Genomic DNA, 17,000 nt, shown 5'->3' with positions numbered 1-17,000 from the left:
TCTCTGGGAAGTTTTTAATGGTTACATAGTCAACTGCACCAAAGGACTTAAAATATATCACTCTGTTAAGTATTTGAGTCTAAGCTTGTTTCCACAAATGTCTTAGCACTACACACAGTTATCAGGGAGAGGAGGTAATGTGTAAATGTACCTAGTACTATGGTCACAGCAAATAGGACCTTTTTTTACACCTGATTATGGAATGAATACAGTACTCTATTGCTCAGTTTGACTATGTTTCAGATCCTGGATTTTGTATGCTGATGTCATATAATGTGCTGGCAACTGTGTACTTGCCAACAAAGACTCCAAAATATCTGTCTTTTAACAGCAGTGAAAAGCTTTTCCTTCTACTCTGTTTGCTTCCCTGTCCTTCTCAAAAGGAATTTCAGTATTTCTTCTTATACAACTATAGTCAATACTTGTTTCAGTTTTATTTGAAGGATTTCAAATATCTTAAAAAGAAAAAATCTTAAGACTCAATGATTTCTATCCTGCAACAACTACAATCCACTCCACACCAATATTTCTTTTACATTTGACAGTTCATTTGCAAACACAGAGCTCTAACTCTGTATTACTTTTTGTCATTTGCATGGTATATCAAAACGCTTCTAATTACAAATAGGAACTCCAATTGTTTGAAGAAAATTAAAGGACAAAAAAGGAATAACGTTACAATGACACACTGCTTAGACTATTTTCATTTTGCTTTGTCATTTTTTCACTAAGAGAACTTTGAGCTGTAATGACACTTTATCTTGATTCAGCCATATCCTTAATCCCAAACTCCCCTGTTTTGTGCCAACCTGTGACCAGTTATCTATGACAAGGGGATGCGATTTCTGAAACATGTAACTGCAGTAGAAGCCAATAATGTGCAAGAACTTTCTTTTTCACTCTTTACTGTAAAACTAACTCCCTCATGCTTTTTAGATTAAGAGCAATATATGATTTTTATATTTTTGGACAGAACTAAAGCACAAATTTTTCTATTCAAAGTCAAAGCATACAACAAACTCAGTCCTCCCTCCCCACATAGTTCCAAGTATCTCTGAAGACTCAGTAGGGACGGAAAAAATTGTGATCTTACTCTTACATTGCACCAGAGAATGACTTAAGGGACAGAAAGTTGCCCAATAAATCTGTTATAAAAGTGGCTGTTACAAAGGTTCACAATAAGAAACTGAGGGAATTCTATTTCCAGAAATGTGCTAACAAAATACTTTAAACACTGTTTTTATGAGACTTCCAGCTGTGTTTAGGTCAATTACCAATACTTGGGTCAGTACAATAATTTCTCCAGTATGATAGTAACATGGATTTACCAAAGTATCTGCCCCAAAAAAATTATCTCTCTGGATTTTGTAGCAATCCTGTCTAACTAAAAGCTCCTATTCATTGAAAATAAAATACAGATATCCAAGGAACACTGCTGGGTCAGCTAACAGCAACTACACATCCATCAGCTGGTGTAGCTTGTGAATCATTTCTGTATGCAGTGCTGACATTGCATCACCTTCTATGGAAGACTCTGTATCCATGTAAAAATATCTAAAACCCATCACCTTAAGATACAGGAAATGAAATTAAAGATTAAATTTGCATTTTCATCCTGGCAATAATGATCTTTTTTTCAGGAGCTTGAAACACATATGCTGCTTAAGTAGAGAGATATTGGTTGACTAAGAGCAAAAGGTTCTTTAGGGTTGTCAGAATCAGACTGAGCTAGTAATGACAGCAAGTCCCACCCAAATACTCTCCTCTGTAACAAGGGTTAACAGCGCCATGGTAGAGCTCGTTAGTCTTGGGATTCATCCACCCATGGTCCATGGTCACCTCTGAACACCTGTGTGTACCCAGCATGGCCACGCCAAGTCCCCCACTTCCCACAGGAAGTCTGTTATCGGCACCCAGTTTAGCTGCAGAGCTAGATTACATACATGCAAACCAGGTTAATGTAGTCCTCAGAGCACATAGGATCTAATGTGCCCTACATGCAGGTACATTTCCATCAGCACCACTGAAAGCATCGGTGTGCTTTGCTAAAAAAGCCTCAGATGACTGAGCTACCTCTGCTGCTGAAGGAGCAAGATTGTGATAGAAACTGAAAACCTGACTACCACTTGCTGGTGATTGTGAAGACAGACAAGCTGCTGCTTCTCTTGTGTTTCTGCAATGGGATTTGGCTGTAAATCATAAGGACTACTAAACACATTCATTTATGTCACTTAAAATGAGCCAGTTTATGTGAATGGAATAAATCCAAGGATTACGTGTATTTAAAAGGGGATTAAAATTTGGTGAAATAAAGTTGGCGAAGGCTCATCCACCATAATGGAAGCTATAGTTAAACTAATTGATAGTAACTTTATGCTGTATTTTACCAAAAAGCACAAAGATTCATTGCAAAACATCACAGTTTGCATTTTTCTCTAATCAGAACAAGTCATTTGGTAACTGCACCATAGACTTTTAATAAAAATGTAGTAATTTCCTTTTTAGGAGCAAATTTTTCTTTTTTAGGAGCAAATTTACCCTCAGAGGTGCATTTAGGATTTCCCAATAACTTAAAAGCAGCCAAATGCACTAGTCATTTTATTCTATCAAATGATAAAAACACCTTTTGGCAAGCTCCTGTCTGCTAGGTTTCATCCCAGAGCAGATGATGACAGATGAGTTAAGGAACTGTAAGAGGAGATGCTGACAGATCGTTAGCAGAAGACACAAAGATACCATTTCTGTGCTGTCAGGTGTATCAGATACACAGTACTGAACATCCTTCTTGCTCCGTCTTGCACAATGGCTGTGTCTGTTCAGAGCTGCCGATGCTCTGGAGGGATATCCTCACTCAAGTTAATTTCTGATGACTACAGAGCTGCAGCAGATTTCAGTAGAGGAAGTATATACACAAATATGGCCACAGTTGTAATTAAGTGTTTTGCAAATAATTTAATTCTAATGGCAGTAATTTTTAGAATCAAAATTACAGCAATCCCTGCCCAAAGGACAGGAAATATTAATTAACTAAATAGGCTTCACATATCCCAGTAATACTATATCATAGATACAAATCAGTAACCTGAGGAAAAATGAAGCTCAACAATTGGCCAGGATCACACAGATGGTTGGACAAGTAACACTGGTGATAGACCTTATGGACGAATTTCTGCATCCACTCCTACGGTTCTGCATGAGTTGATTTTTCCAGAGGGAAGTAGCAATACAGTTCTACACAGCTTCAGGCATCTAACTCCTCTGAATTGTCCTATGGAGGCATTTATCATTCCCATTTATTAAACAGAAAGTGAAGCTTCCTAGATGCTGTAGGTACTACTAAGACACTCAAAATGCCTAAAATACTGCATAGTAGATGGGGTGAACTGCCTCCAAACTGGCCTGAATTTCAGCCCTGCTAAGCAGACACGTTCTTATAACAACAACAACATAAAAAAGTCAATGTTGTAATTACTGCATTAGAACAATGCAACAGCAACAAAAAACTTTCGTGTTCCCAAAGGCAAATGCTGGTGGTTTAAAAAGACACAATTATCCGCTGCACAAACATTCATAAGGCATTTGCTATGGATGTATATAGGAGTGTCTAAGTATCCGCCCATAGCATTTCTCACAAGTGCATTACTCCGTCAGTTAGAAGATAAAGGTCATGCCACTGCATTATAACTTTTAAAGCTTTTCTTCTTAAATGGGGTATTCATTCTCTCTATATAAAGCATTCTGTTTTGCAGAACTATTTTATACCGCAGAACAGTTTATCTTTCACTTTTCATTTCCGTGATCCTGGTATTTCTTTGCTTAACACCTTGAACTGGAAATCTACATTTCACATTAAGTGGTAAATTCTGAGGTTATGAGTTCACAGCGGAAGACTGTTTCTCCACTCTCCCTCATCCTCACCCTTTCCCTCCCACACTTTCTTGCAGACTTTAGAAAAATGTCTAAGTTGGGCTTGTTAAAATAAAAATATCAAAGGTTATCATTCACGTGGTTTGTGCACTAGTATGTTGCCAGTCCACCTGGTAATGTCTGGGAAAACTAGGAATTGCAGAATATAGCAACTGTGCACAGCTTTACAGCTAGGACAGACAGACACAAATCTGCCAGTGGTTCAGCCAAGGCACTATCTTCTTCAATTCTTTGTCTACTGTTCTGATCATAAATTAATGGTGATTCTCAGCACTGTTATAATAGAAATGTAACCTGAATTTAGCCTTTGCCTACTGTTTTAGAATCACTTAATTTGCATTGTAAAATACTGTACATATTGGAAAAAAATGTGTGAATTAAGCTTACAATATATGACTGTAGGAAAGCAATGAACTGTGGCACAAAATGTCAGTCTATTTCTCTTTAGGTATCTGAGCATAAGTATGAAGTTTCTCCTTAGACTCCATTTTAAATTCACAACTCCATTCCTTGCTTTTTTAGAGCGAGTAGGGAACAGTGCTGCAGAGCTGATGAATAACGAGACACTCTGACAATGAAGAGTTTGAGCCTGGGAGAAGTAATGAGATACCTCTCTGGCTTCTCTGAGCCGTTCCCTCTTCTCCTTTGTACATCTCCATCTCTGGAACTATACAGATAATTTTCATTTGATGTGTCTTTCAACCAAAAGCAAAGTTGAGTAGATATCATTTTGTGCTAGGGAAAAGAAAAATAACCCCAACAACAATGATTTAGACTGCAGAATCCAATATATTTTCCATCTACCTTCCCCAAATCCCAAGGAGATTTTTCAGGTCTCGCTCAAGGCTAGCAGAGTTCAGATACTAGGCAATTTGTTTGGGTTTAATATATGAAACACTGAAGAATTCCTAATGCAATTTTAATACTTTATTATAAAACATTATTCACAGCTGCCAGCTGGGAAAGGAAACAAGAACCATCCAGAAAGGCTGCAATGACCAGGAAATAAAAAGCCGCAATCACTTTACACTTTCTGCTAAAAAAATACATGTTTACGTTCCTTGTCCTCAAGTATCTTCATTTCCAAATCCCACCTCCTTTATTTTCTCTAATTATAGCAATGATCTCTGTAATAAGCAACGATAAAGGTGATGGTATTGACCTTGTGAGTCCTATGATAATTAACCATGGTTGTGAGATTCCTGGGGATACATACCTTTTCCTACCACACGTACTCTCTCAGTGCTGGGGAGGGACATAGTGACATTTCTGCTCACTGTTAGACTTGCTATTAATTTTAGCCAGTTTGCTTCCTTGCTTTCCTGGTGCTAAACTGAATGCTGCTCTGTGCTCAAAGATCTTCCAATCAAGGGCTACGATGTGAAAAGTCTTCAGATGAAACATCAATCCAGCTTATACAAGATGAATGCTGAGCTATGTAAGTGATGCCAACATCTCTTTAAGACTTTAAATTCACATAGGTTGAAGACATGGTCACATACAATGTAAAGTATGTCTAGAACGTCTTTCCAAAAATGTATTTCTTTTTTCCAGATCGTTGCTCTCAGCTGCAGATGCAAGATTCTGGTCTGTGGGGCTCACATTTGGAAATGACATTTTATGTATTTATATCTTGATAAATGCAATTCCCATAATCTTAAAAGCCTGAGACTTACTGTCTGGTGAACAGGACTCTAGAACCTGGATTCTCCTGATGTATTATTACATAAGTAGATGAGAGTATGACACTACCGAGGCTGGAGCCTTTTGCAAGAATTAGCGTATTTGGAAGCAAAATCTGTTTCAACAGGATTACCAAGCAGGTGTAGAGCCACAGAAATAGCCCTGTGTCACGGTCTGGCAGAGAATGCAATGGCCTGTTGAGAGCAGGTGGCCAGGGGACGTGGCATTAGGGGTACTACTGGTGAGAAAATGCTGTCTGGAATCAACAGAATATGGAGAGAGCAAGAAAAACAAGTCACCCATGAGACTCAAGTTTGTTTTTGCTTATGTTTCTCAGTAGGTTGAACCTGGAAGACACTGACAGCACTCAAATTTGTCTTCCTGAAAATAGCAGCTTCATTTTTCAGTCACAAAAATATTTTAAGTCTAGCTGGCACAGGATACAGTTTGCTCACCTCTTACTAAAGAAAGACCAATGTAGTTTCATGTGACTGCTGACAGGTAACCAATTACCCATAAATGGGTTCTTCCAACGGCCAGGCTCAAAGTCCATAGCCATGCACCGTGTCTATGGGCTGCAGGGGTAGGTAGGACTTGATATTGGCTCTTAGTGCCAATGAAGCCCTAAGATTGGAATTTGAAAGGTGTTATGATGTATGTATAGCTTTGGCTGACAGCTCATTTTCTAGAGTGTTTACCATTTTCAAGAGTCTTACTCCAGCTTCTAGCAATGATTTCAAAATAAAATTTAAAAACATTATTTAAAATATGCAGCATGGTGTAGCTTACTTATCTTATCTGAAATGTATATGTAGCTGTGCAGATTCTCAAAATAGTCTCTGCATTTGTGCCTGGCTACAGATTGCCTTACAGCAATTTAATCTGACCAATCATAGGAACAGAGATACTCTCATTTCTTCATCTTTCCCAGAATTGGTAATGCTCTCCTTACAACAAGAGTAATCATCAGTTCTATTAAACACTTTGATAAAACAATTATATTCACAGGCCATTAAACATTAAGCTGAAGATGAAACATTAAAACATCTCTCCTAATGTAGCCATGTGATACTTTGTCTAATCTAAATGGATGAGATCTAGCTTTGTTAGTCTATTATTTGTTATTATTCGTTAGTCCCTTACAAGCCACATCACTCTCAGCTTCTGTAGGAAGATTACCTCCACTGGGCCTAGAAATGGCCTGACATGGAAAAGAAGTGCTGTTTTTGATTTCTTTTTATCTTTCATAGACATTTTATTTCACTGTCTTAGGTGTTATTATCTATACTTTGGAGCCAGGAAGAGCAAAGTATGTTCTCGAAAATCAAAATGCAAATTAATGGTATCCCTTCCCTCCAAGCAGTCTGTTTCCCCAGAGAACTTTCCTTGACAGTATGCGGAGCCTCAGTTACATACAAAGAATTGTTCAGATGATTTGATCGTTGTTCTTAAAACTGCAGTATTTCATTTGGTTTCATTTACTGTAGAAACTAGTTGACATGAAGGCTTTTTATGAATGCAGGGGAACGCTCTATTGCTGACCAAAGGACTGGCAGAACAAAGAGCTGTTGCATACTGATCTGCCATAGCAGAAAGAGAGTAACAGTTCTGGTATCTTCACAAAAAGAGGAGAGATGTTCTGCAGTTTTTCTCCATATTATTCTCCATATTTAATTACAAAAAAAAAAAAAAAAAAAAAAAAAAAAAAAAAAAAAACCAAAACCCTCTGATTTTGAAGTGAAGTTGAGCATAACGTACCTCTTGACTAGTGGAAAATTTTATGTACCACTGACTAGACCAAAAAGTAAGTATTTAAGGCTTTGTCTTTGAGAGTACCAGACAGTAAGTTTCTATGTAAAGATACAGAAAACAGCCAGAAACTACTGGCTGACAATGAAACAATAACTAAAAAAACTAACAAGAAAAAATTCTTGCCCATTCCTGGTCTTACTCTGTTGATATACTTTTAATGAAAGCTGCTTATTTGCCAGAAAACAAAACAAACAGCTGCCTTTGCTTTGGTAAATCACTGATTGGCTCAAGTGCTTTTCATGAATTAATCTTTTTTTTATTATTAATGCAAGACATAAAAGATGGAGATCTTACAACCAATAATGACATGTGTGAGCTCCTTCTGTAAGTGTTCTGCAAGGGAGAAACAATGTAAGTGACTATAGCAAGGCTTGGTGTTGCCATGCAGCCCAGTAAAACAGCCCGCTGAAAAGGTACCCACTTTCAACTAGCAGGCTTTACTGACCCTTTGCGGAGTGAGAGGTTCTTCCAAGTTTTTGTTGTTTTCACCCTTTCAGTTCTCATTTCTAAAGGAGTAAGCCTGTCTTTCTCTTTCTCTTCATTTTTTTCTTTGCTCCTCAGCACGTATGGAAGAAAGGGAGATTTGTTTCTTGTGACCCTCTCTACTTAATTTTAAAGACAATCTTCCCCCTTCTTTCCTTTCTGTGGACATGCCTTGGAAGAAATATGGATCTTACCATCAACAAAATTATGATATAATTCCTTAAGGAACTCAGTCTGACAGAGTAATTCATTTATGAAAAACTGTACTTTAATTGTTACTCTTGGCAACAGTGAAGGATAATAGTGTAATATTATACTAAATATTGCCACGTGCAATAGTAAAATACTGTTTCAGTCTCGCCAGCAGTGGTGTGCAAACCCCCTTTTCAGTTCAGGTTTAGATGTTGTGATTTAATCTAAATCTTTTGCTTCTCCTTCTTCCAAAACCAACAGAGGTTTAAAGAGAGTTGGATTTTTATTGGAACCATTTGCTCAGCCTAAGTTGCCAAAATAATTTAGTTAAAACTCATGCTTTTATTTGGGTTAAAGTTGATTCCTGAGCTCCATAGAGGTCGAGGCATTTTTCGTTTGTCTTTTTCTTTTTCAGTCCACCATGGAGACTGCAGCAGAGTTCTGCCAGGTCAGGTTGTGTTTCCTGACTTCCAGTCCCACAGTTGAGCTTATCTATGTTCATGATTTTGCACAAGTGGAGGAGAAACCTTTCTCATCTCTTTTTCTTGCTATCTGTTTGCTACAACAAATGTTAAAACCTGTGGCTCCCAGGATTCAGATTAAGCTAGCGGCAGTGGCAAAACAACACAAACCCTGCTGCCAATGCTGCTACTGCTGGGATATCAGTGTGACTTCTCCTCTCCTAATGAGTGACAGCTGCTGTGAAATGCATCATAGGGTGTCTGCCTCTCTTGGGAAACAAGTGGAAAAACACTAAAAGACAGAATTTTGAAAGTGAGCTGGGGAAAAGAAAATCCCTCTATTTTATGCTACTTAAAAGACTATTTGAATTTCAGATAACTCCAATAAAATGATAATACAGTCACAATCTCCTGACCATACTTTTTAAATCCTGGGGTATGTTTCATAATAACAAATACTGTAATGTTATCATAAGTAAGGAAGTATCTATTTCCTACTGTATGTGTTTTTGTATATAGGTTTGCGCTTTTTGTAGATTGTATAAAACCAGCCTTGTGAATGTCAAAACCTTCACATGGTGAGGGGCTTGGAGTCAAATGCCCATTTCTAAATCTATCCTCTGTAGTTTGGGTCTTGTTTGGATCCAAAAATGAATTTTTTTTTTGTTTTGGTTTCTATTCACTTGCAGCAGAAGTGTCACAGGTCAGAATGATATATTAAAGATGCTCTGTAGAAACAGTGCCTTGATCTGGAATAGATTAAAGTTAGGTTTCAGTTTTAAAGTGAAACCAGGGAAAATATTTGATGGTTCTTACATGTTATATTCTGCTCCCAAGAGATTCTCACACAAAAGACTTCAAATCAATACTTATTCTGATCTTAAAACAGTACTGCAGTCTTGGATAGAAATCTCATGAAAAGAGAACCAGAAATAAGCCATTCCCTTTTTTTTTTAGATACAATCCAGACAGAAAGCAGTATGAGTTTAGTGAATGGGACTCAGAAGTCAACCTACATTGAAATAGAATATTGTATGAATTCAAGGTCCAGTTTCACCCACCTTGAAAATATGTCTTATCTAGTGCTACGATTGTTTATTTCTGCTTGCATTACAAAAGATACAGCCTAAAAAGGTAATTTCAATGTGCATTGATAGGACTTATCCTTTTTTCCTTTTCTGACTCACGGTGCAAGAGTGCAATATATTGTACATCTTGAGGTTATATATTGTCTGCCAGAATTTTGTCTAGATTAGTGGTTTGCCACTAGTTTGACAAAATTTAAGAAAACTTTGTTACGGGTGATTGAAGAGTATTATTTAAACCCCATTAGAATCCTGACTGATAGCTCAATATTTTATCATTTTAAAACAGATAGAAACTTTAAATATTAAAAATGTAGGAAGAGTCAAATAAAGTAGAAATTTGAAAATACTGTTTTGTCATTTTTAATCAAAGTGGGTAACAATCCTAAATGAGACCATGGGCTGAATCTGATAACCACTACAGCTTCAACTCTATGCTATTCTATCAGTATACTAGCTATACAAGCTACACTAGCTATACACGAAAAAATTTAAAGACACTTGATTTACTTAGTTTTCTTCCAGCAGTGCACAAAGTAGGGCTGAAAGGGACTATCAGTATCTGGACAACACATTTGGTAGCTGCCGTTTTGGTTTTTAGTTACTTTAAGAGCTCTTCTTTAACAAAGAGAGGACAGGCTCCTGTTGTTAATGAAAGACTCAAGGCTAAGCATAACATAGGGTCAAACAAACTACTTGAAAATATTTTCTCTTCAAAAATGACAACAGTCCTTTTGCCTCTGATGGCAAAGAAGAAAGGAAGCTCACCCTTATAACCAGCCGCATTGGTTTTCCAGTCGTTAGCATTCAGATGTCCTGCACGTGAAGTCCTTACAATAATATGCTGTATGTCTCTCCAGGTCAGAAATGGACTATGAAAAAGGGGAAAGATAAAGTAACAAATCAGACATATTCTATAGGAATGGAGGGATAAAAGGTAATGTGAATTAAAAAAATATCCAAACCAAAACAATCCTAACTTCTCTTCCCTATGCTCCATTCAAAATAAAGTTCTAATTTTACAGACTTACTATATGCAGCTATTTATATAGCTCTGAGTTTTGCATTAAGTAGACTATAAAGATACATAAGAAGTGTTCCATTGTATGAAACTTTTAACACTTTGCTAAGCCAGGGAAGATAAAGGAATACATTTCACCCAGAGGTAATTCATATGACCGCCAACCACTACACCTGGTTACCTACCCTGACCACAGGGAAAAGAAAGTACAATGATGGCTCACTGAAAATTTCAAATGTTTCTGTTGTTATTCACTTGCCTATTATCATGGGCCCTGAAATTCACTGTGGCTCTGCTGGTATTTTTTAAAAAGCCCAAATTGCCAAAAATGAATTACACAGCAAGTGTACGATAACACAGAGGTAAATTACTTTAATGGAGTTCTAATAACCGGTCCACTGGGACAATGAAAGATGATGCTGTTTGCATCCTCACTAAAAAAATATTACTCATTTATCTTTGTTTTGAATGAGAAGTCACTTGCGCTGGCAGACAATTGACTTCTTCCAGGTGCTCATGCTTAGAGCACAAAGATGAATACTCAGGCCTTGCTCTCCTATCTCATTGTCCTCTTCAGTTTCTCTGCCCTCCACCTTGCAGGTGGAAGCTGTGTGGGGAAGTAGGACTGTAGGGAACATCAATGCATGAATGATTTGAGTAGGTTACTTTCTGAGGTGAGGGGGACATTGCCATCACAGGAAGTGACCCTACACTACAGTGACACATTGTCTGGTAAGCAGAAATTTCTATGAGAAATAGCTTTGGGAAGCAGCCATGGGAAAAAACAAAACTTCCAGAAATATCTCATTCTTCTACAGGATCTCCTGTCATTGGAAAACGCAGATAATCTCACTCATCTCCATGTTGTATGTGCATAGCTGAATGTCGTGCGGGTTGCCTCTCTGCCCTGCCAGTGTCTCATATCTTCCAGAATTTGTTTTCTCAAAATTTTATATCTTCTTGGAAATAACAGAATGATCAGTGCCGTATGGTGTTTAACTATGGAAGTATAATCTTTACCTGTGAGCTGACATCAAGCTAGTGGGAAAACTCAATGAATACATGTGATAGTACAAAGAGATGAGTACTTTCTCTTTCTTTCAAGCTGCATAAATGCAGGTTTTTAGATGACAAATTTCACCTTTCACAAACTGGAACTTTAGGAGAAACCAGTAAGGACACAGAAGTTACTGCCACCTGTATTCAACCTGTTCCTAGAAAAACTTGCCTCTTTCTTATCCCTAGTGGACTTACAGACATATATTGATGGGTATTAACCAAAAGGAGTTTACCTGTCTGGGTGAAACTAGAGCAAATGAAAAACAGTTACATTTCAAAACTATGGTCTAAAATTCTATATAAACTTGGGATTTGTAAAGAACATTCACTCACGTAACTGATTTTTGCACATTTTACTTTTCAATAGCCACAGTCCACCAGCTTGAAATCCAACAGAATTGCTAAAAATGTCAGACTTCTTTTATGCAAGTAGGTTATACAGGACAGTACAAAGCAGAGTACCACACTGTTTTACTACACGGTTTTATTGCTTCCTTTGCAGTAGTACCATTTTATTTCTCAGTGTATCCTTTCCTTCACAGAACATTACCCTGGAGGGATGTGGGGTCCATGCTAAGCTGACGTAAACTAGCACCGTTCTAGCTACAGCTGGGATATCACAGGAAACAGAGCTGGAATAACCTGAAGAAGGATAATGATTTATAAGTGAATCTCTTATTCACTGCAAACAGATATTTTTGTAATTTCTTCCTAACTGTATCACTTTGTAACTATTTAACTTCTCCTCTACCTCTGTGAGCACACGGTATGATGGTACTCCCATGTATAAATTATCATTTAAGGGGAGGTGAGAGAGCTGATGCTTACTGGCCTTGAACTTTTATTAAAACATTAATATGCTCGAAGTTAGATTTTTTTTTCCTTTAAGGTGAAATCTCTCACACTAGACAGCTGGACAACAACTGTTTATCCAGCTGAGCTGGTAAAAAAACAACTGCAAAAAAAAGGAAATGTCATGGAATATAATGAGCATTAAGGGCTTGTAAGACAGAGTGTGCTTAGACAGTCACATAATGTGCTTCAAGAAAAGAAAATCTGTAGCATTTTATACTAGCTCAGGAATTTCATTGGGAGTCTGTGTAGAGTCTTGGGACAAGAAATTTCAGGCCTTCAAGAAGATCTCTAGGAATCCCAAGAGTTTCATTCTTTATAATCTGGAAACTAAACAATCTGTTGCTTCATAGAGCAAACTGTCCAGGCTCCTGGTGAAAAATATGGTACTATAATCACAGAATCACGGAATCACAGAATGGTTGACGTTGGAAGGGACCTCTGGAGATGATCTAGTCCAACCCCCCACTGCTCAAGCAGGGTCACCTAGACCATGTTAGACAGGGTTGCATCCAGGTGGGCCTTGAATATCTCCAGAGAAGGAGACTCCACAACCTCTCTGGGCAACCTGGTCCAGTGCTCTGTCACTCTCACAGGGAAGAAATTCCCCCTCACGGTCAGGCAGAACTGCCTGTGCTTCAATTTCTGCCCATTGCCTCTTGTCCTGTCACATGGCACCACTGAAAAGAGTCCAGCCCTATCCCCTTGACACCTCCCTGTAACGTATTTGCATACACTGTTATACAGATCCCCCCTCAGTCTTCTCTTCCCCAGGCTGAAGAGGCCCAGCTCTCGCAGCCGTTCCTCATAGGGCAGGTGCTCCAGCCCTCGGATCATCCGTGCAGCCCTACGCTGGACTCTCTCCAGTAGCTCCATGTCTCTCTTGTCCTGGGGAGCCCAGAACTGGACACAGTACTCGAGCTGAGGCCTCCCCAGGGCTGAGTAGAGGGGCAGGATCACCTCCCTCCACCTGCTGACAACACTCTTCCCAATGCACCCCAGGAGACCATTGGCCTTCCTGGCCACAAGGGCACATTGCTGGCTCATGGGCTAATACTTCTCTCAATTTTAAAATGAGAGAGTCATATTCTACCACATTCAACTGATTATTTAAAGAGGAATGGATATAAAGGATATAAAGATATAGCAGCCTCCACTAGCTAGTACTGAACTCTTATAAATTGGAATTAGTTGCTCGTCAGAAAATGCGACTATGCATCAAAACCACAGTTTACTTTTAGAAACAAAAAACATAGTAGATCTTGAAAACCAAACCATTTGCTGTTTTATCTACCTTCTTAACTAATCATAAAAAATAACAGAAGAATTTCTGGAGCAGAAAACTTTTGATCACAGACTGATTTCCAGGACACAAAAAAGGATATAGTTAAATCAGCCTGCTTCTCATACAACCTCCACATTTGTCTTCTTACTGCAGAAATCATGAGATATATTTTATTTATATTTTCTTCTTAAGGAATGACAGTTTGGGCATATTTATATCTAGAGATTTAATAGTATAAGAACAATATTCAAACCAACTTCTGGAGCCTATAATCTGACCTTCACTATATGAAAAATTGAGTTACTGTCAGACTGGAATTTCCTCTCTACAGTAGACACTTCATTTGCTACAAATTAAGCCTGCAATTGTTTATCCATATTTTTTTTCAGAAACCTTAATTATAAAAAAAAAGGAACTGGAATGAAGTCAAAATAGCAGTTCATTTGGAAGAAGAGTTTTTTTTAATTGTTTTTAAACAAGACACTCAACCAGCCAACTCTAATCCATCTGGAAAAATCACAGAATTCGCCAAATATTTGTTAAACATGTCAAAATTGGAGCCTAAATGAGTAAACAGTTGTTTGCTAGCCATGTGGGCCACAGATCCAGACAAGATGTCACTGATGTTAATTGATTTACTGCTTGATTAATCTCAGAAGAATTAATGGCTAAACATCTTGAAATGAACAAATGCATTAACAAGCACAGGACTAACTCTGCTTGATAATGGATTGATTTCAAGAACTGAACAAATTCCTCCCAAGAAAAAAATTTTTCAGTGTCTCATCTGGAACTGCCTTGGGATTATACATACCAGACAATACTCAAAATCATACCAGAATGATCAAAAGTGAGAATAATTAGATACAAAATTGTTTGTCCAACAGCCAAAAAGTAATGAATGTCATGTACTCAATAAACTATTTATACTTGGAGATATAGCTCTCTCTCTTCCAAGCTTCTTAAAATGTTTATGAAATACGGTAAATGAGAAAAAACTAAACAGAACAAGTGCATTAACTTATACAACAGTAATAGTCATTTGATATTTAACTGTATCTTTAAAGAGGAACAAATATCATTATTCTAACTGCTTAGAGATAGTAGGTCATTTTTTTTGGCCAAATTTGATTTCTTCATTCCACAAGTAGTCTCCCTCATGACAATAGGGCTACTTCTGGAAAAAGGAAAGAATTCATGTGCTATCCTCTTGCATAATTATACAGTGCCAAAAATAACTGTTCAAAATAAATAATTAGTGCCAGAGGGACAATTAGCAAAAATATCACTGAATGCAATAATGATATAAATGGGATCAAAATTTAGTCTTGTATTTTTAGCAAAATGATACAATTAGCAAAATGAGTAATAATTGTTACATTATCTTAATAATCAGAAGTGTGAGTGTGATGATGATGGTCTATTTGAAAAAATGTGATGACGATGGTCTATTTGAAAAAAAATATTTCTTGCCAAAACAGCCAAGACTGATGAGCATTACTGGAAGAATACAATGAAATTTTCTTCAGATGATCAAGAAAAAAACACAGTATCACAAGGTGGATTAAGAAAAACAATCACCTTTCAATCTGGAAGTATCAAATGACTTTCTTAGGAAATGTTAGCTCTGACAGGACAGACATGGATAATTATTTCTATAAGCCATCTAAAATGTAATCTCTGTGCCCTAGACATCTTGTAGTGTGGTAGGAGATAACACAAAAAATTGTTAGTAGTTTTAAAATTACAACTTGTGTTCCAACAACAGCATTTTCAGCACTGATGTCTGCATGACCTTATCCTTAAGGACCCTACGATAAATTCCTAAACAACACATAACAAAATTTGCCTAGTTAATTCACACTTCCCCATCTCTTACAAATCAGCCAACAGGTCCCATGTTACTGCCCAATTACCTGCCCTAATGGCCCTATTTATAGCCCCTCGGACAGGAATATTGCCGATGTTAATAGGAATCATTTTTCTTTCTCAGGTTGCACAGAGTCAGTGTGAAGATGTCTGTTGCAGCACATGATTTTAAGCGGAGTAAGACAGGAAGACAGCCTTTGATTGTTGTACCTATCATGCGATATCTAAATGGCCTACACTAAAATCATTTTATTCCTGAAAATCAGGAGATACAAAAATGGACCCCAATGTTAAAGAACCTAGCTATGCACACATGTGCACACACACAACACGTTTTAACATGCCTGACACTCTTAGAGGTTCTGAGCATTATGTCACTCTGCAAATAACCTTGTTAATTCCCTGATAGAAAAGAAAATAATGTGTTTGCTGATCAGCACTTACTTCTTTCACTGCAAATGCAAATTTTTTGTTTCTGCTCTAGTGTTTTTTATCTGGTAAAGCACTGCTCACCCAATTATTACATCAAACAAAACCTTCCCTTAGTTGGTCAGTTCGGAGTTAGCACTCTATTCCGTGCTTAGAGTTATTTTCTGGGTTCCAGGTGGCACTACAGAAATTTCTCACTTCTGATACTAATTTCTGATTCCCATTCAATTTCACCAAGTAAGAGCCACTTGAAAAAAAGCCAGGACAAACTCAAGTTTGGCTACAGATAAGCTTTGCTCAAAAAGATTAATGGTAGTTGAAAATGCTGTAAGACAAAGGTCAATTATTAGTAGTATTGAGGGCATATGCAATAGACCTCTGTCTAAAGAGATGTGCAGTTAACGACATATTTGAGGAAAATATCTTTCTAGGATCAAAACTGCTCAGTGGCCTTTTACACTAATTGTCATATTTCTCCTCTTTTTCTATCAATATCTTACTTTAAGTCCTGAATAAAGAAGAGAAATGTTATGGCTCTGGAAACAAAATGCTAACTAAAACTCATTAAGAGTGTGTAATTCAAAGCAAATACATTTGGAAATGCCCTGACATTCACCAAGGATCACTGTGGTAAGATACATTGGATCTGTCTAACTCAACAGTCACTAACAGTTTTAAATTCTATATATATTATTAATATCTTAAATACATACACTTTAAATATCTCAAACTGAAAAATTCTAAAACTTCATAACTTTTTGGTTTAAAGATGTATCTTTTTAGAGTTCTTTTCAAGGTACTAACATTTGCGTTTATAACATTATCTTCATTAGTTTATGTCT

General features: G+C 37.3%; 1 protein-coding gene across 3 annotated transcripts in view; it reads right to left on the bottom strand.

Moving 5' to 3' along the window:
• The window catches only part of PCSK5 (proprotein convertase subtilisin/kexin type 5), a 248,593-nt gene that overhangs the window by 91,897 nt on the left and 139,696 nt on the right, over nucleotides 1-17,000 (bottom strand). For all 3 annotated transcript variants that reach the window (XM_062599429.1, XM_062599430.1, XM_062599431.1), the window contains exon 10: nucleotides 10,412-10,515. In XM_062599429.1, coding sequence (XP_062455413.1) covers nucleotides 10,412-10,515 — 104 coding nt within the window. The remainder of the gene's footprint in view (nucleotides 1-10,411; nucleotides 10,516-17,000) is intronic.

This window comes from Rhea pennata, chromosome Z, assembly GCF_028389875.1.
Source record: "Rhea pennata isolate bPtePen1 chromosome Z, bPtePen1.pri, whole genome shotgun sequence".
Taxonomy (NCBI): Eukaryota; Metazoa; Chordata; class Aves; order Rheiformes; family Rheidae; genus Rhea; species Rhea pennata.
The sequence above is the reverse complement of the archived record's forward strand: the minus strand, read 5'-3'. Positions and strand labels throughout refer to the sequence as shown.